This window comes from Streptopelia decaocto, assembly GCF_964273445.1.
Source record: "Streptopelia decaocto genome assembly, chromosome: 6".
Classification (NCBI taxonomy): domain Eukaryota; kingdom Metazoa; phylum Chordata; class Aves; order Columbiformes; family Columbidae; genus Streptopelia; species Streptopelia decaocto.
The window spans coordinates 44,530,575-44,556,879 of NC_138660.1; the positions used below are offsets into that span (position 1 = coordinate 44,530,575).

Consider the following 26,305-nt stretch of genomic DNA (forward strand, 5'->3'; position numbering starts at 1 on the left):
GTTCACTTTTAGACCACTGAATGAAGTGGTATTACAAAAATAATATATAGGAGTATACTTAAAATTTTCCTGCTGGTTCTCCGTTACAAATGATGTATTGTTGTCATGCATTCTCCCTCCAAGGAATCAAGCCATAGTATCATAAGAGCTCCTTCAGTACACCCAGCTCATTCAGTGGTGCAGCATGTTCTGCTTAGACCTCCATCATATGTTCAGTGGCTCCATGGATGTGTTTCAACTGAACTTTGATTTTAAGGCGAGTGCTCTGTCTAATACAGTTGTCAAATGTTCATATAATAAATCTACGTGGATTACAGGTTCTTCTTCCTTCAAAGGAATATATCAATTTAATATAATTACAGCAAGCAATATATTTGGGTAGACACCCACCTGCAACATGGTGGTGCAAATAATTTTTTAAATTGTTACAGCTTTATCAAATGTATACACTTGTGCTATTTTTTAATTTGTAAAGTCACACTTCTATACCTTGTAAGGCAAATGTGAAAATGAGATCTTGACCCTAGCGCTGTTTAAAGGTGCAAGGTGCACTAGCACAGCTCAGCAGCCGTGACTATCCAGAGCAGGCTCAGTGCCAGTCTGAGAGGGGCTACAGCAGCCACCGGGGCTAAATAAGCACCTGCAAAAGAACAGTTAGACCTTCTGTTCTGTCTAGTTATCGTCCTAATCCCATGCTATTTGGTTATATTCGATCATTGAAAGTAACCTCAAAAATGGTCCCAAATGATCATTTGAAAGGTATATATTGTCATATACTGTCAGCCAGGCTACAAACACAATGGCAGCCGTCACACCCTGTTCAAAGCCATATTAAGTGCGCTAAATTGATTAACTATTTGACTGCTACTTGTATTTCTAAATGGAATTCAGCTTGCTTTGTGATTGATACCATTTATGAAATAATGAGAAGTGATTTAAGACAAGGCACCCCGACAATTTGGTAGCTGTGACACAGGTGTAGGGATCCAGGCCCGGGCCACCCTGCTCTAAAGCATTCCCTACTGCTTTTTGGGTGTGCTGGGGCACCTGCTTGTTCTCACACCCGAGGAATACGATGCGTTGATGGATGCATATTAAATAGATGGAGGAATGAAAAGGCTGGCAAAACGTTAGTAGGAGCAGTGACAATACTGCTCTGTGGGGGTCGTGTCTGAAGATGTAAAGTCGAAACAATTTCTAGTACCGAACTCCAAATCTCCATGTCTCCGAACTGGCTGTTTCGCGTGTTGGTCACTCGTTCGGGATCTCTTGCCGGACAGGAGGCAGCCGGGGGCAGCCGCTCCGCCTGTCCGTTCCCCGCACAACCCCGCTGGGATCCCCGGGCGCTCCGCCGGGTTTCGCCGTCACTTCCATCGCCCCCTTACAGTGCTCGAGCCCGCAGTGCGACCGCACGGAGCTGACGAGCGCTGTGCGAATGTGAAACACGCAAATCCGTTAGCAGATGGGCAGCTGCGCTAAGGCACAAGACCCTACACAACGAGCCGGCTCCGGGGGCTGCGCGGGGAACGGCGGCGCCTGCCCGGTGCGGCCGAGGGTACTGCGGCCGTTACCGCGGGCAGGGCCGGGCTGGCCCCGTGGGGGTGCCGGCTCCTCAGGGACGGAGGCTCCGGGCAGCGGGGGGGCTGTGGAAGCGCCAGGGGCGGGCGAAGTTCCCGGTACGGCCGCCGCCGCTGCCGGGAAAGGAGCCGCCTCCGCGGGCTCCCGCAGCCGCTGAGTGGCTGGGTGGCGGCGGCGGGGCGGAGCGCGGGGGCGGCTGCTGGCCCGGGCCGGGCCGGGCCGCCTCCGTTCCCAAGCAGCACCGGAGCAGGCGGACAGGCGGTGCCAGCTCAGCCGCCACCGCGTCGTACCGGCCCCTCCGTGCCTCCCGGCCCCGCGCGATGGAGATCGAACTTCCCCCCGACGCCCAGGTGAGACCACGGCCGGCGGGCGGGACCACCGGCGCCCCCTCCGCTCCCCGCAGGGCGCGGCCCGGCCCGGTGTCCGGGCGAGGGGTGGGGCGGGCGGTCACGAGACTGGCGGAGCACGTGGCGCTGCCCCGCCCCTGCGAACGCGCTGAGTCACGGCGGGGCCGGGGCGGGGCCACACAGCCCCCCCGCCCGCTCCAGGCGGGGGCAGGTCGGGTCGGGTCTCTTCGCGCCCATGCCGGGCGCGGAAGGTCAGTCAGGGCCTCCAGGAGCCGCCTCCGCGGGAGCAGCCCGCTGCGGGCAGCCTGGGGCGGTGGCAGCAGCTCCGAGGAGCCGGGGAGGGTGAGAGGGCCGGCGCCGGCCCCTGAAGGAGCGGCCGGGGAGGTGCCCGCCTGCTGCCGGAGGGGCTGCCCGCTCGAGGCGCAGCCCGCCTGAGGCGCAGCCGCCCGCTTGAGGCGCAGCCCCGCGTCGCTGCCCCCGGCGTGGCCGCGCGCCCCTCGCTCCGCACTCGGGTGAGTGACCGCAGAGTTCCTTCTGTCGTAGCGCGGCGGCCCCGCCGGGGCCTTGTCCCCTTAGCGTGGCCCGGGCCGGCAGCAGCTGTTGCACAATCATGCACTTCCCTGGGGCGGCCTTGGTCCAGCCTCTCTCACACGCAGCCTGAGGAGCCTGAACCGGGCTGACACCGGCCTGGGCCGCAGGTGAGGGGCTGTGGCCGGGGGCTCCCCTCGCACCTCGGCTGCTGGGCACGCCGCTCGCGGGGGCTGGGCCAGGGCGCTTCTCGGGGGCTCCGCACAGGACGAGGCTGAGGCTTGGTGGTCTCCTCCGAGGCAGGGCTCTTGGAGGCATGAGCGTGTTTGCATGTGTTTGTGTTTCGTGCTCTTGTGCTATGAAGCCTCTTCTCTAGAAGGCTGGGGAAGTTCAGTGCTTTTGGATTGCAAACTAGTTGCACAAGAGTGGGGTGAATAACTGAAAAGATAATTGAACTTCATTTTAAATTTATATAATTACATTTATCATATATGTCATTACATGTTTTTCTTGGGCTTTTAAATGGAAAACATACCCTTATCAACTACATATTAGGTTTAAAAAAGTAATATTTGAAACTGTGTCTAAAGCTCTTTTAAGACTCGAGATTTTTGAGGGTACTTCAGTGTATGTCAGTACAAGTAACACCTTGTTAAGTTTCTCTGTTCATTGAATGCTGTTGCTTTTCTGTCTTAGGCCACTCATGCCCCAACTGTTTTTCTAGCCCCATGTAGCATGTCCATGACCTCCACCTTGCCTCCTCACTTTCTTGGAAAATACTGCAATGAAAACCAAGCTCTTGGCCTGTGCTACATAAATTTAATAAGTTAATTTCTTTTTGCCTATAGTATCCATTTATGGCATTGTTTTTAGTCTCATTTCTGAGAGAATCTTGACAGACTGATTCCTGGGTATCTGCTTTTGCACCTTCTTGTCCAATCCACTGTATCTGTTCTGCCAGCAAACTTAGCTTTTGCTCCTCATTTGCCTGCTTTGTCAAACCCTTCCTACCGAGCCACCTGCTGCAATATTCCTATCTAAGCTCAGCAGCTGCTGGTGTCTTCCCTTGCAGACTTAGCCTGAAAAGGTGCTGCATTTTTTAGATAGTAAATGATAACCATCTTTGATGTATGGTTTTAGATGTATTTATTAAATGGAAAATTCAAATACCCTTTCCCATAAAGTGTTTGCTCAAAATGAGAGACAAGGAACACAGTCTTCATTTAGCCCCTCAGGTTTTGCAAGGCAGTGGCTGGGAAGGGTGTGCACTTGTGCAAATGCAGTACAAGCTCTTAGTTCTTTATGTGCCTGGTAGCAATTGCTGTAGCATTAAAGGTGAATGTGAAAGACAGGGGTTGGTCTAGCTCCTCAACTAGGATGTAAAATCACCACGTTCTGCTACATAATTCTGAGGGAGTTAGCCGTGCCATTGCCTGCAGTATTATTGGAAAAAAAGGACTTCTCTGCCTGGAAATAGGATGTATCTCTGTATGCAGAGTTGAAATGGGATGTTGCCTATTACAAACTAGTAACACGGACATCGAAACACCTAAGAGAAAAGAGTGCAATGGAACAAGGGTCAAGATGTTTCAAATCACACTTGCGAAGGCATGATATTCTCATAGTAGCTGTTCCTCTCTCCAGGAAATTTGAAGTTGTTGAAATGGTTGCTTGTAACCTTGTAAAACAGCTCAACAAGCTCATCAGTTAAGTTTTGAGCCGTATGACAAGAGAGCAAAAAGAATTTGCTTTCCAGCACAAAGAATGAAGACATGGGTTGTATTTAGACTGAAGTAAGACCAACTGTAACAACTGGCAAAGCCAAGTAAGCAAATAGCTGAGTGCCTGTGTATCTCTTAGGGGGCTTTATACCTGGAGAACCGCCCTGAAGAATCTCCAGCTCAGTTAGTATGATCTCTTCAGCCTAAAGGGCTTTAGTGAGGAATTACACATACTTTGTTGTTTGGGTTTTTTTGTTTGTGTTCTTGGTTTTGTTTTGTTTTTTCTTAGGACATGCTGCATTAAATTGTCAAGTGAATGGGTTTATGCTTTTATTCCCTAATGGCCTATCATTTCCACATGAGGTAGATTCTGGAGGCAAAGACAAACAAGTGCACTTCTCAGGCTTGTCAACAAGTCTTTGTTTTTTGGCTTGGTGGTTTTTTGGTTTTTGTTTCTTGATAATGAGGTTTAATAACACTGTTGAATAGAAATATCTGATCAAGATGTCTGTAGAAGTATCTGTTTATCTATGTATGTAGATACATTTCAATATAAGAAAACATCCAAATTTCTGAATATAATGTTATCTATTAAAATTATGGACAAGTTTGGAGGAAGCAAACGAGTGCCACAAGCTTTATCTTAAGCGAAAATGCATTTATTTTGAACCTCTTAGTTCTTCTGTGCCTGCCTTGATATCAAGTTGAACTGAGGGGGTTTTCTTTCCTTCAAAACTCATGGAAAAGTATCTTCAGTTAAGCCAGTGCTAGATGCAATGCAATGTAGTATGTTTACCTGAAATGTATGGAGACTCATAGGAGCTGACTGTGTCAATCCCTTCAGGAGGACAGCTAACTGGATATCACTGTTGTAGGAACAATCTTCTGTAGTTTGTCTTCAAAATGTGCTAAGCATTTACAATTATATTGGAAATTGATGGAAGTGCAAGAAGCTAATTGCCTCAGAAAATTCAGCTTGAAGTGTGGTTAGGACTCAAAGCTAGAGAAGAGTTTGGCTTTGAAAATTTGTTGGATAATATTTGAGAGAGACCAAACTGGGACAAAAAAGAACAGAGTGCAAGCAGAGGGCAGCTGGATGATCTCGTGTGCTTTAAAGAACTTGAGACATTTTTATAGCACTGTGTGGGCGGTTAGGAAGGCTTGTGTACACTTCCCACTAATGGTCATGGCCAAGAATGAATTTTGGCTCTCTGTAACTTCTTTATTTTTAATTGAAGAAATAGAAAGAGTATAATACTTATCCTGAATAAGAATGCAGCAGGTTTTGTAGAATCCTAAAGGACAAGGATGTTGTTAAAAATGTGTCAGGTTATTACATTTAACGTTACACCTGAATGCCTTTTTGATTTCTTGTGGTTTCTGTTCCTCAAGCTCTAGATCTTAAATTTTAACACAGAAGAATATCTGTTTGATAGGTATTGCAATCTTGGACACCTGTGTGGAATATGCTGGGCTTTGTGAGATTATGACAAGGAACACTAGAAATGAAAGGAACTGGGTGAAATACTTGTTTATATACTTTCTCAGTAAAATTGATTCATACTATTTTTAAATGTAATTTTTCCTACATAGTTGTAAAATTTTCATGTTTCAATAGAACCAACAAACTCTAAACCAGCAAAAGCTTTTGGAGTCTGTCACTGAAAAATTTTTGAATGCATTAGATTTCTAAAGGAGAGTGAAAAAGAGTCAATTGCAGGCTCAGAAAAGGGTGGTCTTAGGGACAATATAGAAGGTTCAGGTGATGACATCAAATGACACCAGCTTTGCTTGTAACACTGGATGCGTGCTTAATTGCAAAGAAGGATTTGGGTTGATTTTTGTATCTAGAACATTGCTTCTTTCCTTCCCCCCCCCCCCCGCCTTTGAAATCATAAAGATAAGCTTTAAAATGACTAAACCATTCACTAAAATTAGGCCAATTTGTGGAAGTGTGATGTATTTGCAATGATTGTGTTGGCTGAGGCTAGTCTGGACAAGTCCAGACAGTAACCTCTTGGCATAAATTAAATATTAATCCCCTGCTGCTGTGTTTGGATTGCAGCCAGCAAAAAGTCTGCCAAAGGCTCCAGGTTAATCACCCTGTTAAAGTTTGTTGTGGCCTGCATCTCATTCCAACCCCAAGTGACCTATTATTTTAATATAGCACATTCCTAAAGAACTTGAAAGGGTTTGAAGTCTGTTCAGTTTTCTGATGCAGTGTATTATACCAAAGCTGGACTTTGTGCCACAGAGTACTGCTTGAGGTGAAGGCAAAAGAATACAATACATTGGCCAGATCAGTTGTTTTTCAGTAACAATCTGGTTTAACTGGTTTGGAGAACACGTCACCTGTTACCTCTGCAGGTCTTTCTATGCAGATTAATGAAAAGTCAGGTAGGAGGAGCTGGAAGTTGTGACTTTGAATTCATGTTATCCAAAGATAGAGCAAACTCCAATCCTGCTCAGGGTTGCTCAACAGTAATACTTTTATGGCATATTTGTTTTATTAAGGTAAACAATTAAACCAGCCAGTAAGAAATGAAGCCAGCAACACTATCTGCGATGTATAAAACTGCATTAAACCGTAGAAAACTTATCTGAAACTGATACTGGCAGATACATTTCAAGTAAAGATAGGCATTGTGCACTATTATCTTTCCTGCCCACTAACTGATTTCTGTACAGAAAAAGCACAGCTAGTGACAGTCACATATTAATCGGCAGTAATAAGAAGTTAATTTATCACGTAGTGCTCAGGTTTTTCTGAAGTATAAGAAGAGTATTTCTGCTCTGTGCAGCACAGTACTGAAGCAAGTACAGGGACAGCTCTGCCTCAGGATTTCTTTGTTTCAGTGAGTTTTTACATAATTATTTATTCATTTTTATTTCCTACCTTTTAAAATAAGGAAATTTTAAAAAAAGGACATTGCCCAGCAGAGTATCTTGTTCTACTGTTAGTTTAGTTTTACCTTGACATGCTTAGTTCAGCAATACCTGTTTCAAATAGAAGCAAAGTCTCTTAGAGCCATACATTTAAATTAAATATTAATTTGGGTAACTGAGTGGTCTGTAACAACATCAAGTATGGATAAAAATGTTTAGTTATTTGACTGCTTTGGAGAAGAGGATTTGTCTTATGAAGCATCTTCTGTTTTCGGTCTTTAGCCATTTTGAATTCTTGGTGAAATATTTGCTCATTTTTCTTTAGCTGACAGGTTTTTTTGAATGCTATGTGTTTATAGATGTGCTTGGTGTTTGGCTCTTGATTTCTACTTTAATATTCACTTTCAAAGAGTTAATTTAAGTGTTTCGATATGATTGTGGAGCTGTTAGAAAGCTAATAGGAGCTAATAAGAGTGTTAATAACTCAATAATAGTAGTGGACATTAGCATTGTTTTACCAGCAGAGTGTAACTGCTACTCAGTGGTATATTAATAATTCCTAGCACAAGTACTAAGTGGCAAGGCTGTAGTAGAATGGGTATAGTTTAGAAGTAATATTAATACTATGTCAGTGCAACTTACATACTACAGATCTGGTTTAAGTTTTTCGTTATGTCAATTTAGATTTCTGTTTTTGGCCTGATTAGCTGCAGTTTTTATACTGGGAAGAAGGAATTATAAAGTAATGGGGTTTTTTTTAGCTACGCTATTTTGAGGGTGCTGTAAATGACTACTGATGTTTCCTATCTTCACAATTAAACTAAACCATTTCTAGAAGTATGGTCTCTGATGCTATTGCAGCACTGGGGGAGTTGAGACCACCAGACCTTGTACTTGGCTCGCAGAGTCTTAAGACTTTTACTCTGACTTCTGCAGTATTTTTATGAGCCATGCAATTAAAAAAGAGAAGAGAAAGGAAAATAAAGTTCCTTAAAGTCTGATGTTGCAGCAACAAGTTATGTAAGACCAGTTTGAAGCCATCTCTTTCAGACCTTTTAAGGAAGTATCTTCTGTATAACTCTGAAATGTAAAGATAACTTCTCCCTCCTTGGACCCACCTCTGTCTCACAGTTCCAAATCTTATTGCTGTCTGCTGTATTGCTTTTACATGCTGTTTTAAGTATGAAAAAATCCACTCCTGGAGACTGCTTGCAAAACCAAGTTTGCATACTTGAGAAATTGGCTCGGGAGGAGCTTGAGTGATAGCCTGCCTTTCAGAAGAGGTTTGTTTTATGATTAAGGGTGTGTCTGTTTGCTGGGTTTGAAATTAATACCCACTAAATGTTGAAGCGTTGACTTCTACTGCTGAGTTACGTGAAAAGCTGCCGTGACTTTGATTTGCTTCCTGCTCAGATCATCACTGCTGTCTAGCTATAAAGAGCTATGAGAGAAAGATCCTGGGGAGTTCTGTTTGTTTGAATCCTTGTGGTAAAATCATAAAATTGTTTTGGTTGGAAGAGACTCTCAAGATCATAGAGTCCAGCTGTCAAGCCAACACTGTCACTAAACCATGTCCCTAAGAACCTCATCTATGTGCCTTTTAAACACCTCCACCACTTCCCTGGGCAACCTGTTCCAATGCCTGACAACCCTTTCCATGAAGAATTTTTTCCTAATATCCACTCAAAACCTCCCCTGGCTCAACTTGAGGTCATTTCCCCTTATCCTATCACTTGTTTCTTGGGAGAAGAGACCAACACCCTCCATGCTACAACCTCCTTTCAGGTAGCTGTAGGCAGCGATAAGGTCTCCCCTCAGCCTCCTTTTCTACAAGTTAAATAGCCCCAGTTCCCTCAACCACTCCTCATAAGACTTGTGCTCCAAAATTGGTATCTCCCTACTAATTGCTATAGTTAGAGTAGAGCAGTTTGCATGCTGCTTGGGCTGCTGGAAGATCCTCATTCAGAATTCCCAGCAGCAGGTGGTCGATGCAAGTCTGCTGCCCTGGGTGCCACCTGCTCCTCTGTGAGGTGGCCGGTCCAGTCTGCTGTGCAGCTGGGGCTTGTGTTTTTTGCTGCCTGGGCCTGGAAGCTCGGTCAGTCCTTCTTTTTGTCTTCAGGAACTGTTTGGTTATGTGCTGTTGTGTAAGAAGGCTGAATTTTGTCCTAAAACAGGGTATTTCCAGTTATATTGCATGCGGTTATGTGACCAGATGACATGTTCCACAATCAGCTGAATAATAAAAAGATGGGTAAAAGAGAGTGGTAGGGTGCGTGGACGGGCAGGTCTGAAGGTTGGTGCAGCTCAGCTCAGACGTGTAACAATTGTTCAGAAGCTTCACAGCTGGGAGGAGAACGGGGAGAATTTAGTGGCAAAGATTATCTGAGACTAATCAGTGGTAGGATACCACCCCAGCTTGTTACACTATCACTCTCCTTCACTGGTATCACAGAAATAGTGACTGATCTGTGTGCACCTGTGCACTTAATATATTCATTAAGTGTCCTTGGAACAAGTGTACTGTAGAACCTAAGGCGGCCTTCTGTTAATTATTTGACATGAGTCACAGAGACATATTTTGTGTTTTATAACATTGAATTATATTTGCACTTTGTTTTTCTACTGTAGATGGGTATTGAGCAGATCTGTGTCAGCTGAGGAGTTTCTGGAAGATTATCCCACTGGTATTTGTAAAATAAACTTGAGTAAGCTTTTTAAACAAGTAGGATTTATGATACCTAAGGATGAAAATGGAAGTACTTCAGTAACAAAAATGGTACTATTAAAATAGCATAACATGATAAAACAGAACTTATATTTGAAACTAGGACATAACTTCTGACAGCTGGTCTTCCAAATTGTTTAAATTGAATTCTTTCGCTATGGAAATGCATGTCACGTTTAGGTGCCTCATAGCTGTATAAGCTGTAACAGAGAGAATTACAGCATAGCGACTTCTGATGCTGTGCTTTCCAATTTGGTTTTAGTATTTGAGCTCGAATATTGTCAGGTCACTTCTTCATCTAGTATAAATAGTTGTGACTCTAGTGAGATGTTGTAGTTCCACAGAATGTTTCCAGCTCGGTCTGTGATCCTTTATCATCTCCCACTTCAGGAATCCAGTCTGCACCTACCGCTGTGAGGAATCCTTGCTCAGCTGATAAACAATACAAACATCTCTAGACATCTCTTATCTCTCACAGTTTTTTTGCTGGCAAAATGAAGAATGGGAGCTACTTAAATAATGAAACTTTTAATAGAGTGCTTTAAATTATTCTGAAAAACTCTGTTGCTAAGGTCAGAACCATAGAGTTATTTTAAATTCAAAATGGAGCTTGGGATGAGAGTTTTTAATAAATAGTGTATATGTGGCCAAGATGATGAACAAGCTCTTACAAAATGCAAGTAGTAATTACAGAATTAACAGTTTGTAGCTGACTATGTGAGCAGTGACTTACCATAACAAGATCTTTATCTCTCATTGTCTGAATTAACTATGCTATAGAGAAATTTTAGAATCTTGCTATTTTTACTCTTAATTTGCTGTAATCTGTTTTTTTTTCCCCAAGTATTTACTGAAGCATGAGGAAGTCAAGTGTTTTGACCAAAAGGCAAAAAACTGTTTAAGATCCAAACCTGACATTTTCTTTGCATTCCATATTTTCTTATTTTACAAGTGATCTTCTTAAACATCTTGCTCAACAAACTGATTCTAATTACATCTGGGAAGCAATCAAATCTTCTGTAATGTCTACTACTAGAAACATCAGCTGTAAATGAAGATTTTTAGAAACAGTCTATAGTGTAGTACACTTGCAAACTGGATAGTCTCCCCCTTCGTATCTAAGGTTTGTTAAGCATATTAACATGCCTGGAGTATGTTTGCTGCTTATGGATGGAAGAGGTATATTGACATGTTTATTCATGACAAACAGTATTGTTTTGGCTGTCGTAAGTGCTGGTGGAGTGCAGGACTTGAAAAAGTGAGGGTTGGATTGCACCATGCAGAAACAAAGCTTTAGTTTTGTACACAGTCTGTTCAGTTCCACAGTGGGTTTACCATTTTTAAGCAAAAGCTGTCATTGTGTGCAAAAACGATAAACTGGCATGTAGTTGTCTATATTGTTGGCCCTTCTTGAGCTTTCTGGTTTTGTGTTGTAACTTTGCAGGACCTTCAAGTGGAAGAGGTTCCTGGAACCTTTGTGGGGGTTGATGGCTTCTAGAGGTTTGCTTTTTGCTGAGAAAAATGTGAATTGCAAGTGCTGAAGAAAATGACTAAAATCTGTCCTTACCTCATACTATGGAAAAACAACTCTCATAATGTATCTTGGTGTGGCTGCAGGAAGGGGGAAAGCTATACAAATCCCTTTCATGCAAATTAAATAATTTCTATGATGTTTCATGTAAATTTAGGGAGAGCATTTTTGGTCATCAGTACACAGTTGAATAGTATTGTTATTTACTGAAGCTCTTCTGTAGTATGTCATTAATAAACGCTGTGCACAGTGTCAAACCATTTAACTGTGAATTAGTTGTGTGGAAAGATAGTGTCACCACAGCAAAAATTTGCCACACTGGGCCTCCCTACCTCGATTCTGTTACAATCCTGTACTGTCCAGTGGTGAGCAGTTGCATAGCAAAGTATTTTTGGCCTTTTTTCTGTCTACGTGTGTGTGTTTTTTTTTTCTTACTGTAGAAACAAAATAACCTTTCCAAGTGTATTTGAAGTTGAACACTCAAAAACGAGCGCTGCTTATTTGTTCAAAACTGTGCACTGACACTAAATTCTTAGCGTAATCTATATAAATTATGTATGCGAAAAGTGCATAATAATTGCAAGACTCTGACCCACAAAGGTATTTAACACCCGTGCCCCACAGGCTGCAGTGGGAGGTGGGTACTTATGTACTTTGCCAGATGTGGGCTGACATGCAGAACGTGTCACAGCTGACAACCTCTGGAGCAGGCTGTATTCCCCTCAGTGGAACTGAATGCTTAATCCTCCAGTCTTGCTTTCTAACCCACACAGGTATTCCTGTTGCTTGCATTTGTCCTTTGGCCCATGAACAACATCAAAGGAAGCTACTTGTGAGATCAGTGAAGTGGAACTTGTTGTGACATGTTTCTTCTAATAGCAGAGCACACGGTTTCCACATCCAGGCTGCAGGGCAGCTATGTTGTCCTATCTGGTGCCTGTCCCTGTAACTTGCCCAGTCATTGGCAAAATTCCAGCTAAAAATTGGGGCTTTACAAGAAGATCCCAGTGCAGTGAGAATGTTTAGTAGAAGAGAGTTTCTAAATACACCCAGATAATATTTTGACTCACACACTGTTTTCATGCATGGTTTGAAACACTTTTCCAAAAAGTATGTCATCCTGATGAAATCAAAGTAGTGGCTAATAGGTTATAACCCAAGGTTAATACAACCTCATATATGTTATCTGAGTTTTGTTAGGCTCTTTTATATGTTTCTCTGTTAATCTTTTCTTTCTTACTGGTTTGTTTCACTGGACATAAGAGTGTGCTATAATTGGACTGGATCGTGTTTCCCAGATGACTGAGCCATTATTATAAACAAATCCTCTTGTAGATAAACTAATGTGTAGCTTGTGGCAATGTCCACACACAGCACATGCCTGGGTGGGTACAGCAGGCTAGCTTGAAGATAATAATTTAACGGGTAATTGTTTTCCAAGTACTGTAGGTTCAATATATAAAATGAATTGGGACACAAAGGCTTTTGTATTTCTCTGGTTAAAAGATCAGCAGTATCTTCAGATGCTTTATGTGATTTGTTTGTTTTTGGTTTTTATTTTGTTGTATAAATGACAAAATTCAATAAATGTCATGGGTTCCTTATGATGCAGTTTTTACTTGGGAGGAAAAAAAACCCAGACACAAATAAAGCCATTAAGTTCAGCTTTTCCTGAAATGAAGAAGACTTCTGTCTGAGTTGGCTGCTATTTAATACCTTTCAAAATGGAGTTACATGGTATGCTACATGGTGATGAGACAAAAACTAGAAAGTTCTCCACAGCAGAATCACTCACTTTACTTGCTGAGGCAACACAGCAGAGTTTTGTTGATGTATCAAGCATGTAAAAACAAACAGCCTAACCCACTCATTTATAAAACAATCCCATATTCTTGCCAGCCTCCCAATTTCATTATGCAACTTGTGTAATAGATTGTAACTTGAATACACATTAACTTTGTGTGCTTATTGACTTCATCATTTTGTAACGCTGCTGATGCAAGATAAAGTGGCAAGGAAATGGCTCTGTTAAGCTGAAAGCGGGATTCAAAATTTGAGTAGAAGGGATCAAAACACTTTTATACTAGCTGAATATACTGTGGAAAAGTGAAATTTAGATTAACACAATATAATTAAAACCTGAAAAGGGAAGACTAGAACCCATCTAACTGAAGCAGCAAAGCTCTGAAAACACGCAAGATTCATTACTTCAGATGTTGATATTCCAGAAAGCACTCTGGGATGTCAGGAAATTTAGAGGCTAAATTTGAAGAAGCTCGATGACACCCATGGCCATTTTTGGCTTTTGCTTAGCAGCGAGGGCAGTACTTGTAAATATGGGCACAGTTACATTTATTCCGGAGAATTTTATCACCATCAGCTCACAACATGAGACCTCACCCTGACGTTTTCTTTAGGCTAAGGCAGAAATTGGGGAATTTGGAGCAAATACGATGCGTGACAGATTTGGCCATGAATATTAGAAAATATTGAAAAATATTGAACAATCAGGTATTACACAAAGAAGTACCAATGTCAGATGTAAGACTGCTTTCTGTAAGCCATGCGAATGAAATGGGGTTTGGTGCCTTCCCCCCCTGCTTAAAAAAAAAAAAAAAAAAAAAAGTTGAGGCAGGATCTGTCTTGGGACCATTCAGCCCGTGGAAAACTGCATACTGTATAATAAACTCTATTATTTCAAAGCTACATTCTAAAATATATATTGATTAAACAATTCAGAAAAACACAGCTACTTCTGGAGTGTCTGAGACAGAGCACCAAACAATCTTCTTGCAAAAAGATGTGCAGTGCTGAGCAAGAATCTGTTGTACCAGAAATGGTCACCTCAAGGCAGACCAAATGTGGTGGGAGAAAGATAAATGTGTGTATTTCTGTCTCCAGAGATTAATGAGCCAGGGAGGAGAATGTCGCTCCTGCTGCCATGCCCCAGACTGGACAGGGGGCTCTGAGGCTCTCGCACACTTTCAGTATTTTAAGGAGCGTCATGGAGGTGAGGATTGATTGGAATTTGCAGAAAAAGAAGACTTGTCAAAGTTGGAAGTAAACTGCTCTTTGTGTCCCCTCTTGCCCTTCTCTTTGCTGTCTTTCTGATGAGGGTGTTTTTCTTTACCTGCTGTGGTCTTGTTCTACTGTTAGCATTAGGATTTTGCAGCTTTTGGGGCTGGAATGATGTTAGTACATTAATGACCATGAGCAGCCTCTTGGGAGCTGTACAGATCTTACAGTCGTAGCCTTTGTCAATGCCATTCCTGGAAGATGATGCTTCAGGTGAAATACGTAAATCATCCCCCTCTCAGAGGAGTTATTTCTGGAGTGAGGGTTGGGTGAGTGGGTGGGTGGTGTCCAGAATTGCACTTGCAGGGGAGGATTGTCCTTCCAGCCGGGCAGAGCCTCCCCCTTCCCTGTCAGAATAATGCCCTGACAAGGCTTGTAGTGAAACTGTCTTAAGAATGCTGGACAATCCAGCCAAGGAGTTTTTCAACTAATCTAATTTGTAAGAGTAGATCCTGAACAATTTAACATTAATTGGTAGACTCTGCTGAAATACAGTGGGAGGTAGAGTCTTAAATTAGATGTCAGGATGAAACAGAGGCCAAATGCTTTTGGCTAATGAAATATCAAGACAACTTCTGTTCCTGGCCTGGCAAAGCATTCTAGAGGTTTCTTACTTCAGTAAGAAAATGAAATTTGCCTACAAGCACTAACATTTCAGGGACTGCTCTTATCTCATATGTCTCTGTCTGGGCAAAAGAATGTCCCAAGACACATGGTCAATGTTTTTCAACAGGCTTATTTATATATACATGGAGTGGAAACTCCCTTACAACGTCAGTTCTCTAAAGCTATGGCTCCGCAACACTTCTAGAGTCCTTTTTCAGGTAAGTTAGCCCACCTGGGCTTAAATGCTGACCAAGAGATCAGGCATCCAAAGACGTTTTATGTCTGGGAAGAACATATGGGCATCAAGAAGCAGAAGCAGGCTGGTTTGTGGTCATGGTGTACTGGTTTAGTGTCAGTCCAGTCACACCAGTAGTAACTGGCACAGGTATGAAAGATGGGAAAAAAGACACCCTCTCACACCCACCCAAGCACCATTTCCTTCTGGATGTCCTGGGAGCTCCTGGGGAAGAATGTGGGACAGCAGGGAGCTCCACAGGGCAGTCGGGGATGTGACCTTGTGCGTTCACAAATCACAGGTTGCTGTCATGTGGCTTAGTTTGACAGCTGTCTATGCTGTCACACTTCCAAATCCTAAATCCAGACAGCTAAAATTGCTGTTGTACCCCTCTGCCCTCCAGCCTAAATAGCTCCTGCCATTCCCTTTCCCCGGTTCTTCTCATAAGGGCAGCTGCTTATTCGAAGGTTTTTATGTCCTCGCTGTCCCTTCCTTATTCTTGAGTTAACTTTTGTTCTTCAATTTCCAGTTGTGTGGGATTGAAAATCATGGATCAGCTTCAAAACTCAGTTGTTTTTAAAAAAGTTACGGTGTTGGACTAGTTTTATCTGCTTTCAGTGCTTTCTCTGAAGCACGAGGCTTATGTGTCCGGGATTTTTTTTCGGTAATTATGAGTTGTAATTAAATAAGTAACTTACCTTGAAAAATATTTAGAAAACCACTACTTATGGTGATTTCAGAGATCTTCTGAAGACATCAAATGTTTTATAAATCTTTCTTAAAACCTACTTGAATAAAATCAGTTCCTCCAGAGGATAAAGAGGGGTAGACATTCAGCTGTTGCTTCTGCAGCCTGTGCTTTTCTGAAGTGTTAAGATGCTTCCAGCTCCTTCTCTTGCTTTATTGCTTCATCCCCTGTCTTTCAGTCTTGCCTTGGAGCATCTCAGGTCCTTGATCCTCACTTCCTACATGTTGTTTTTTTTATTAAAGCAAAAATGTAAGGTGCTTTTTGTTCATTCCTTTCACTTTCTGGAAAACGAATAGGAACTGGGGGATATTTTGTCATCTCTCATTCTGTGAGTGAGCTGTAAGAGTGTTTTTTCTGCTTTTTGTGTGGTCCTGGTCCGAGCTCCCTGCTGGCTGCAATAGCCATTGATTTGGTGGCTCTTTAGCTCTGAAGTTTATTTGTGCTGGCATGTGAAATCTTTTCTCTTCTTGGAGTGAGGTGCTAATGGATTGTGGGCAAGCAAAACAAAACCTTGCCTGGTGAAGAGATTCTGCTGGTGTTATCCCAGTTTATGTTGCAAAAGGCTTGACTTTAAGAAGTAAATGTGCTCTGCATTTAGGGGATAGCTGATAACTGGTTGAAAGTGCTGTCTGAGATACAGTGGATTGTTTCTCTGCTGGTACTTGTGCTCCTGGATGTTTCTACCAGTGGTACCTGTAAAAGGCTTATTTACCGAACAAAACCAAAACCAGTCAAATAAATCAAACAGGGATGAAATGAAAGATTGGCATTTTGTTTAAAGCACAAAAGTCAGTCTATGAAAGTAATATGAAAACAGAGTCGCTTGCCTTTGTTCACCCTCCTGCAAACATGTTCACTTAGGAGCAATAAGAGTTAATTGTCAAACTTTACAATGTAGTCAGAGATTTTCTCATAAAATGTATAACAGACTCTGCCCAGATGGCAAATGCTGATATGTAAATCTAAAACATGAAAATTTCCACTGGGGGCCAGATGGTGGCTTAATGTGAATTGTTTAACATTTATGTTTATCTTATTAGAAGTGCCTTTATATGTCCAAACTAAGCTATCAATGTGGTGGAAGAGTATATCAGTAAATGAACAAAAAAAATCAAACCATGAGTGCAAGGCACCTCCTGCTTACATGGGTCACGGGAAAGCAAAGCATGTCCTCTGTCCGGAGAAGTTCTCTCTGTTTGCAAACTTGTGAAGAAGATATTATAAGCAAAATCATGGTTTGCCTGCTTGGGAAATGGATTAAAACCATGTTACTGTAATACATTAAATCAAGGCGTTGGTGCTCAGTGCGCAAGAGCTGAGCTCTGGCTGGGTCCTTCCCCCGCCCCTCGTGCTGCCAGACCCAGCGTTTCCTCTGATGCAATTCCAGGAATTGCACAACGGGGGAAAGAACAAACGGGCACTTGTGGACTCTGTCACATGAGAGACGGCTGGCGCCTTTACAGTAAATAGGTCTGACACAGAGGGAAGTGGTCAGGAGCGGTCAGAAGCGGCTCAGAGGGGCAGCAGCAGCCCCTGGGGCAGGTGAATCGTTCACGGGGCTCTCGGTTCTCGTGCTCGCTCGTCCCTCCAAGTGAGTCTTTCTGAGACCAGCACATCACGTTGAGGCGTCTACAAATCAGAGGGTAGCTATTGCACAGGCAAGAAGTAAAATACCTTTTAATAGCTTTAGTGAAACACTCCAGGCATCAAATACACAGTTATTTTTGCTTTCACAGTGGAGGGGGAAAATACTTCAGCGATAAACCTAAAATAGAGTGCTTGCCTATATCTGTGGTTGTCTCCGTGTATGTGTGTGACGGTGTTCAACAAGGCAGAGAAATAATTTAAAGAGGATGGATGTGGGAGGCTGAAGGAACAAAATTGCAAAATATTTGCTTTAGACTGCAATTTTAAAAATTTTTCTTTTTTGGTTCTCTGCCATCACCTCGTGCTGGGGGTTGTGATTCACTGCTTAGTGAATCGCTGGTCAATGTTGACTCCATTAACTTTGACCTGCAGCTTTGGACTAGTGCCTAGATTTTTTTTTTCTCAAGGGCAATATTACTAAAAGCACTGGTTGAGCTTATAGATAAGCGTTAAATGGCAGGTTAATATTTAAATCAGTGTGCTGTTTTATGATATTACATATTAGCATATTGAACAGAAGAACACTTCCTCCATGCAACCCATTCATGTGAAGAGTAATTACTCAAACTGTTATTCGAAAGCTAATATTGCTGTATTTATACAGAACTTTTCTAATTGAAAGTAGGCGGGCTCTCTTCCAGTTATTTAGTAATTAAAAAACCCCTACCCTTTTGGTTTTATGTGCCACAAACGCAACAACTAAATAATATTCTAAAAAGGTGCCACTGACAAGCATCTCCCCAGGGCAGAGCACCCCACGGGTCAGCTCCTTGCCAGAGATAAGACACGGGGCTGAATGTGGTCCCTGGAAACATGGTGACAGGAGCCAATCAGTGCTGTTGTACTTCTCAGACAACAGCCCAGGTCTTGACCATCCTGGAAAGCAGGCAAGCACATTCATTCCAAATGTGATTCCGCTTGCTGGGCTGGTTGCTCCGGACACACAGTGGTGGTGCTGGAGGTGCTGGCGTTCAGCCACCGCCTTGTCCCTGGTCAGCTGGTGGCTTTGGAGGCCTCTCATCCCACAAACCAGGCAGCACCCAAAGCTACTTATTTTGGTAAGGAATACGGCCAGTAGCGTGGCTGAAAGATTTAATAGCTGTGACTTCAGTTTGTGTGCTAAGTGTTTTTTCTTCAGAAGGAAAACATGTTAAGGCTTCTGTGCCTCTTTTTTCCATCACTTTTGTTTTTCACGATTTAAACTGAAACTGAGCACCAGTTCTGCTATTTCTGTGCTCTAGGCTTTTGCAACTTGGGGAGGAAAACAGCTCTGTTAATTCACAGCCTCATGCATGATACACACAGAAAATCTTTTGAGTCACATTTTAAATGGTGCCTTGTAAATGAATAATTCAGAAGTGAGCCCTAAAATCCAGATCCTGCAGTTTTATCTAGAACATATTGCAAATGCTTCGAGACTGGGAAACAGTTTGGAATCTGCTGCAGAAGGAGACAATGAGCAGCTGGTAAACTACGGGCCCTTAATGAAACTATACCATATTGCAATATCTCCAATTACTGCAGAACTTAATTAGTTCGTTTTACCCTGCCAATTTGGAGAGACCAAACATTGTGTTGGGCAGCTACTGTAATTATTTCAGCTTCTTCATTGCTGGCCATTAAAGCCGAGTGTGGTCTCCCCCAGCAAGGTATATTAAATATGTCTTAGATTTGGGAATGGCTGCATTGTTTTACACACAGATATTTGATGTAACTGCTTGATTTTAGAGAAAAGTAATTTTTTTAGTAACTGGTAGAGGTAGTTCGTGCAATGTTTAAATAGTGTTAATAGTGTAGCGTTTTTAATAAAGAAATGAGAATACAGAATTGGTTTGTTCAGATGTGGACTTGCCCTAAAGCTTTTTGCTGTAACAGCCGTACGGAAGGGATCATTTTGAACGGCAGCGTGACTTGACATTGAGGTTACTTTGCTTCTCTATTCGAAAATAGTCTTTAGAGTTAATGGAATGTTTTAATTTGATATGTTGGCCAAATGAATGTATCTTGGGTGTAGAGCTGTTCACTAAAGCAGTAAGGTTCTCTTGAAATGACATGTGGCATTTGGTATGTTATTTGTAGTGTGCAGCCTGGTGAGAGTGCCCTACACTGAACAGTATTTTTGTGTGCTGCCTCTAAATGGTCGTGTTAAGAATAATGAAACATGCCATAAAATCAAAACTCCCGGACACCAGCTAGAAACGGTTGGCATTTACCCATCTGACAATTTTGGCTACCAAGTATTAAAATTCCGTATCAGCTGACATCAAAAGCGATGATTTTTTGAGTGCTAGATTTTCTTCACAGAAGTAATCCAAATTTAGCCCGGAAAAATATTGACTGTTTGAACAGTAAAAAAACCAAAGCAATTCACCAACCCGCCTCTCACTAAAAAAGCCCATGTGCAAAAAATTAAAATAATTTCTAGCCAAATAAAATAATATTAAGGGGGTGGATTTCTCTAAATAGCAGAGTTTAATTTGTCTTCTGAAACACTACAGGCACAAGGGATCCCTGATCTCCAATAAATACAGGTCATCGTTAGCTGTCTGGCAATGATTGACTCTGTGACGAGCCAGAGGCCAAATGGTTTACCAAAATTTTACACCTGTTGGCCTCTAGTTTATACTCAGCTGCTCCAAACCAACTGCACTAGGCCATCAACTTAGACTAAATTATTATTTCTTAGTAATTATTATTAAATCATTATTTTTTAGTAACAGTCTCAATAATTGTGTTTAGTTCTACAGTGATGTTATGTCACTTGGTGACTTTCAAACCAGGTTATCCTCTGACTCTGGTTATCCTCTGGCTCTGAAGCCCTGTTCTCCTGTCCTTTAATACTTAGTAGCAGGATGGAACATAGATATTTTAAAATACATTGTGCAGTATGGCTATTAGACCCACTTCAGACAGCCCCTGTCATGTTTTTAATCAGCTTTTACAGTATTATAAGATCATACTGAAAAAAAATTTCCATGGGCAAACTTTTAAATTTCTGTTATTTTCTCCTAAAAATGACTTTCTTAATGTGACATAATTCATTTTATAGCTTCATGCGTTCTGTGAGCTAACTTAGGAAAAAACGTATTTATTCTCTGTTCAGTTCACGTATTACCTTACCAGTTGTAACAAATTGCTTCGTGTCTCTGAGCCTGCGTTCAGCCCACAGCGACCAAACCATCAGTTCGCACACTTCAGAAAGGTTGTACAGAGCCATATTTCACTTAGATAATTTTGTAGGATTAAGAGAAGAAGCCTTGGTTACATGAGCGTGCCTGTTTAATAGAGAATTTAAAAGCTTTGCTGTTGTTCTAAACCAGTTTTGCTGGGGAGGACGCGTGCTTAAAAAAATCATTTCTATTACAGGACATGAACTTGATTGACATCCTTTGGAGGCAAGATATAGACCTTGGGGCAAGGCGTGAAGTTTTTGATTTTAGTCAACGACAGAAGGAGTATGAACTCGAGAAACAGAAGAAACTTGAAAAGGAAAGACAAGAGCAGCTCCAAAAAGAGCAGGAGAAAGCCTTGCTGGCTCAGTTTGAGTTAGACGAAGAGACGGGGGAATTTGTTCCAGTTCAGCCGGCTCAGCGCATTCAGGCAGAAAATACTGAGCCACCGATCGATTTTTCTCAGGTAAACTCTTAATGTGCGTTTGTGAGCATGTTTAAACCTTTTTCCATTCACAGGAAGCCATAATGCGAGTGGTTGCCTAAAATGGATTTGCATTTGTTGCTGTAATGGAAGATTCTTCAGTTATGCAAAGATACAGTAACATTTTTTCATCGCTTTCCTATTTAGACCACACAGACTTCAAAACCAGAAGCAGAGGCCTTGTCCTTTGATGACTGCATGCAGCTCTTGGCAGAAGCTTTCCCATTTCTGGAGGACGATGAGGTAAAAACAACCAATGCAGTGGTTTTGCGGGTGGTCTTCTAGGGGATCAGTCTCATGTCTTCCCTTACTAAGATTTGTCTTCACCAAAATATTGGTTTGTGATATGATTTTTGTCCCCAAGCTGACTCCATCTGGAATGAAGCACCGCCCTAGGCTTAAACTCGGGCTGCATCCGGAGGGAGCGGAGCGCTGCTTTTGTCTTCTACTGCCTGCACCCGCAGCCGGGGCTGGCTGTGGATCCAGCTGTTGGCAGCTGCTCCGGCTGCTGCAAACAGCGTGGCTGGACCGGGCCAGTTTGTCACGGTGGCCGTCGTGCAGCTCTCTGGAGCTGCTGTGTTTGAGCTGCTTAGTTCCCAGGTGCTGACCCTCGCTATGGGATGTGTAAAGAGAAGCCCCTCACCAGCCACATTCAGTTTCTAGCTTTTTTCCCACCCCCACCATTTCTTCCCTTAATATGAAAACTCCTTTCATAGGAATATTTTTGTATTCCCATTATTTAGAAATTTTTTGTTGTTGTTAGGAAATACCTGTCTGTTCTGAAGAAATTGTAGAATACCCGAAACCAGATTTTAGCCTTGGAAGATTCAAAGTGTTGTGTTGTTTTGGTTGTTTTGGTTTGGTTGATGTTACTGTTTTGTTTGGGGGAGGGTTGATTTTTTTGTTTGTTTGTTTGAACACTCCAGGCTTCTTCAGCTGTATTTGAGTCACTGGATCCTGCTCAGGTGGATAGCAACCCAGTCTTCATCTCCTCTGATCAGACTCAGCCACCTGAATCACCTGTTCTAGTTCCACTTACTGATGCGGAGAATATGCAGAACATAGAGCAAGTTTGGGAAGAATTATTGTCCCTTACAGAGTTACAGGTAAAGGTTTAGTATGATAAAGACCTTAAAAAAATAGCATGATATTTTGGAAGAGCATGGACTGCAGTACAAGAGCATCTTAACAGACGGTGATCATGACTATCGTGTTGGATCCTACACCCATAGGTTGTCTATAACTCAATATGAGCTTTAATTTTCATAAAAATAATATATTGAAAAAATGTAGGAGGAAGGAAATCAGTTGCTTAGCAGGAGGCCTTAGTGAAACACAATGTATCTTCCCAATCAGAACTTCCTCAGGTTTAGCAAATCATTGTTTGCCTCTGTATGCACCTTGTTACAGCCTGATCATGGTTGAAATGTCAGCTGCTTAAAAATGGAGCTTCTGAATTATAGATTTAAACCGGGAATTGTTTCCACAAGCATTACTGTAAATGTTGTTTTGTTTGTTTGGTTTTACTGTGTCTGTGTGAATCTTTTACGGTTACTTTTGCATTCAACTTTTATCTAAGGAAAAGGGCCTGTAAAGATGATAATAGAACATATATTTAGACACATAGAAGAGTCAGGTATAGTTATATAACTACTGTTCATATATGTGCAGGAAGAACTAATAATGTCATGTACATGAGTGGAATATTTCAACAAAAAAATCACTTTGCTACATTTCTAAATTGTGCGTTACAGGAGACATCTAGGGGTTCTTTTTCTCCTATCCATATGTTTTTATTTATATTTTCCTCTGATTTGATTATAAAATTGAGTGAATTTATTTTCAAGTATGTTGTAGAATGTCATAATGCATCAGCATGATGCTGCTCTACTTTTTGTTGTTAACACAAGAGATGACTGCTCAGTGGAATACCTGTAAATCCAACTCATAGTAAGAAAACCAAAAAAGGTGTTTGCAGGAACTGCATTTTTTCTGCCACTTCACTTTTTCTCTTTTTCTCTTTGTATTTTTGGACATTTTCCAGTTTTCCTAATCTTTACTGTCGTGGTTGGCTTAAAAGCCCCACATAAGTAACAAGGGCAAGTGGCTGTGAAGAGGCAGCAGTGATGCTGAAAATACACTACCAAACCAAACCAAAATTACCTATTGCAGTCATTTGTAATAATAATTGAATAATCTCCTGAAAGAAGTGAGATAATTAAATTGAGCGCATTGCAGTTTACAGATTATGTTCGAAGAAAATTTAAAAAAAACAGTCCAAATGCATGTTCAAAACCTCAGTTTAAGCCTTGAACAATCTCTGGTTAAATAATCAGTGTGTGGTCCCTTCTTAAGAGCAGCAGAATCATTCTGGTAATTGCCTGATTCTTTGGGGACAGCAGGCACATTTCTTGCAGTTTCAGTTAAGCAAATGCCACCCCGCTGAAAGCACGTGGGGCTGGTAGCCACTGGAAGCCCATCAGCCTGATGGTCTTCGTGGCTCACACTGATGTCAGCCGGCTTAACTAAAAGTATGTGGGGTGAGTTAATGTTTGCGAGGCTTTATGTTCGTATTCTTTATTTCACTGAGAATTACATTTCTCTGCACTGAACAGCTGTTTCATTTAGTAAATCCGGAAGCAGTCTTGTCCTTTGAGGAAATCCATCACATAGCATGAAATTAAGCGTGCAACAAGTAATTGTGTGCGAGTGATGTGCATTAAGTCTCATGCAGTAATTTCACATGTCCTGTACTCCTGCCATTTCTAGCAGTTGCTGCTTGTGAGACGTTCAGACCTGGCGGCTCCAGGATCTGCACCAGCAATTTAGCAGAACGGGAGGGCATTGGAATGGGTCTCCAGCGTCCTGCTCTGAGTTTGAGAGGCTCTGCTGTCTTAATCGAAATAGCTTCATCCAGAACAAGTTGTTTCATACTGTTGCTTTAGGTATCGAGTCTTCTTCCTAGATTGCATCTCCGTGCCAAAAGCGTGTTGCAGTCAGCCAGGTTACAGCGATGTTGTAATACCCATTTTATGTGCATGTTGATGGCTAAAATACGTAATGTTGGTGGGTTATATGGAAAGGTTTTATCACTAGTTGGTGATGTGTTACTCAACTTCTCTCTTGTATTTCCCGTGTAGTGTCTTAACATTGAAAACGACAACCTGGCTGAGGTAAGCACAATCACAGGCCCCGAAACCAAGCCAACAGAGATGCACAGCGGCTATAATTACTACAGCTCATTACCCATCATGAGAAAAGATGTTAACTGCGGTCCAGATTTCCTGGATAGCATTGAGGACCCCTTTTCCAGCATTTTGCCGCCAGAAGACACCAGCCAGCTGAGTGTGAACTCTTTAAATGACGCATCCCCTTCAAACTCCGATTTCTGTGATGATTTCTACAGCACCTTTACTGATGCAAAGTGTTTGTTGCTGTGTCACCGTTTGCCTATCAGTCAACCACTCGCAGAAATTCTGAGTGAACCTATCGATCTTTCCGATTTCTCACTGTGTAAAGCTTTTAATGGCAGCCACTCAGGAACCGTACCAGAATGTAACGATTCAGACTCTGGCATTTCACTGAATGCAAGTTCTGGCGTAGCATCGCCTGAACACTCTCTGGAGTCCTCTGCCCATGGAGATAAGTCTTTTGGTTGCAGCGATTCTGAGATGGAAGACATTGAGGGCGCTGCGGGGAGCGTGCCGCAGAGCAACGCCAGCCCGTACTCATTGCAGCTCCAGGATCAGGTTTTTTCTTCTGTGGGGCCAAGCACTCAAGCGCCTGGTTTGCAGTGTACAAACACGCCAAAGAAAGAACCCCCGGGCAATCCAGGCCAGCCCAGAGCTCCGTTCACAAAAGATAAACCTTCAAGCCGCCTTGAAGCTCATCTCACGAGAGATGAGCAAAGAGCAAAAGCTCTGCAGATCCCTTTTCCTGTCGAAAAAATCATCAATCTCCCTGTCGATGACTTCAATGCAATGATGTCTAAGGAGCAGTTCAACGAAGCCCAGCTTGCACTTATTCGAGATATACGCAGGAGAGGCAAGAACAAAGTGGCTGCTCAAAATTGCCGTAAAAGAAAACTGGAAAATATAGTGGAACTGGAGCAAGACTTGAGTAACCTAAAAGATGAGAAAGAGAAATTGCTGAAGGAAAAAGGAGAGCATGACAAAAGCCTTCGTCAGATGAAAAAGCAACTAACCACTTTGTACCTGGAGGTGTTCAGCATGCTGCGTGATGAAGACGGGAAGTCCTACTCTCCTAGCGAATATTCCCTGCAGCAAACTAGGGATGGCAACGTCTTCCTTGTTCCTAAAAGCAAGAAGTCAGAGACTAAACTTTGAAGGGCAGCACAGCTGGCTACTGTTGTTTTCCGAGTTAGTATTTTTGTATCATTATCCTGATAGTTTGTACTGTGAGGTGGAATGCAGAATTAGGTAATATTTTTGAAGTAATTCTATGCAATGATAATTTTGAAGTTAATAATTAGTTTATGGAAGAGGCAAGTTTAAAATGAATAGTGTAATGCAGATGGACGTATGCAAAATTTGTAATCTCACTTTTATAACAGATGTTTCCTTCTTATAGCACCACTTTGCCTAGTTTCCATATACATGTAAATATTTAAAGATACCATATTTATATACTGTTCCTATCTCTTGTTATATTCATAGATTTATTTGATATATATATAAATGATTCTAGCCTTCTAAATATAATTTCTTGCAAGACAACCAGTATGGCTTCTGGTACTTTTTTTATAAATATGCAAGTGTTTGTTTCCCATTTTTCTTACACATTTATACTTGCTTTATATTTAATATATGATTTTAATTTAGTATAAAAGTTGATAATGCTTGAGTTTGATTTATCAGTTCATTAAACTTTTGTTTTTAACTCTACTTCATACACGTTTATTTCCCTAAAGCAGGGAAATCCTCACTAGTTTTCCAAGGCTAAGTCTTTGTGTAACAAATACGCTTAATAACCAGTGATACATCACACAGCGTTGTTGGTATCAC

At 42.0% G+C, this 26,305-nt stretch overlaps 1 protein-coding gene and 1 long non-coding RNA gene across 4 annotated transcripts; both read left to right on the top strand.

The window, feature by feature from the left end:
• Positions 1-1,766: 1,766 nt before the first annotated feature.
• NFE2L2 (NFE2 like bZIP transcription factor 2) lies at positions 1,767-26,183 on the top strand. Of its 3 annotated transcripts, none has more exons than XM_082056979.1 (5): positions 1,767-1,928; positions 20,994-21,263; positions 21,429-21,524; positions 22,208-22,387; positions 24,422-26,183. In XM_082056979.1, exons 1-5 carry the CDS (start codon positions 1,899-1,901, stop codon positions 25,625-25,627), a joined length of 1,782 nt encoding a protein of 593 aa, XP_081913105.1. In that variant the 5' UTR covers positions 1,767-1,898; the 3' UTR covers positions 25,628-26,183. The 3 variants fall into 3 exon arrangements, with proteins under 3 accessions (XP_081913105.1, XP_081913106.1, XP_081913107.1); XM_082056980.1 differs by lacking the exon at positions 1,767-1,928 and adding an exon at positions 2,145-2,437; XM_082056981.1 differs by lacking the exon at positions 1,767-1,928 and adding an exon at positions 2,481-2,623.
• On the top strand, positions 2,630-12,920 carry LOC309441843. Its single transcript, XR_014184479.1, has 2 exons — positions 2,630-4,278; positions 11,230-12,920. It is a non-coding gene; the product is annotated as an uncharacterized lncRNA (long non-coding RNA).
• Positions 26,184-26,305: the final 122 nt, after the last annotated feature.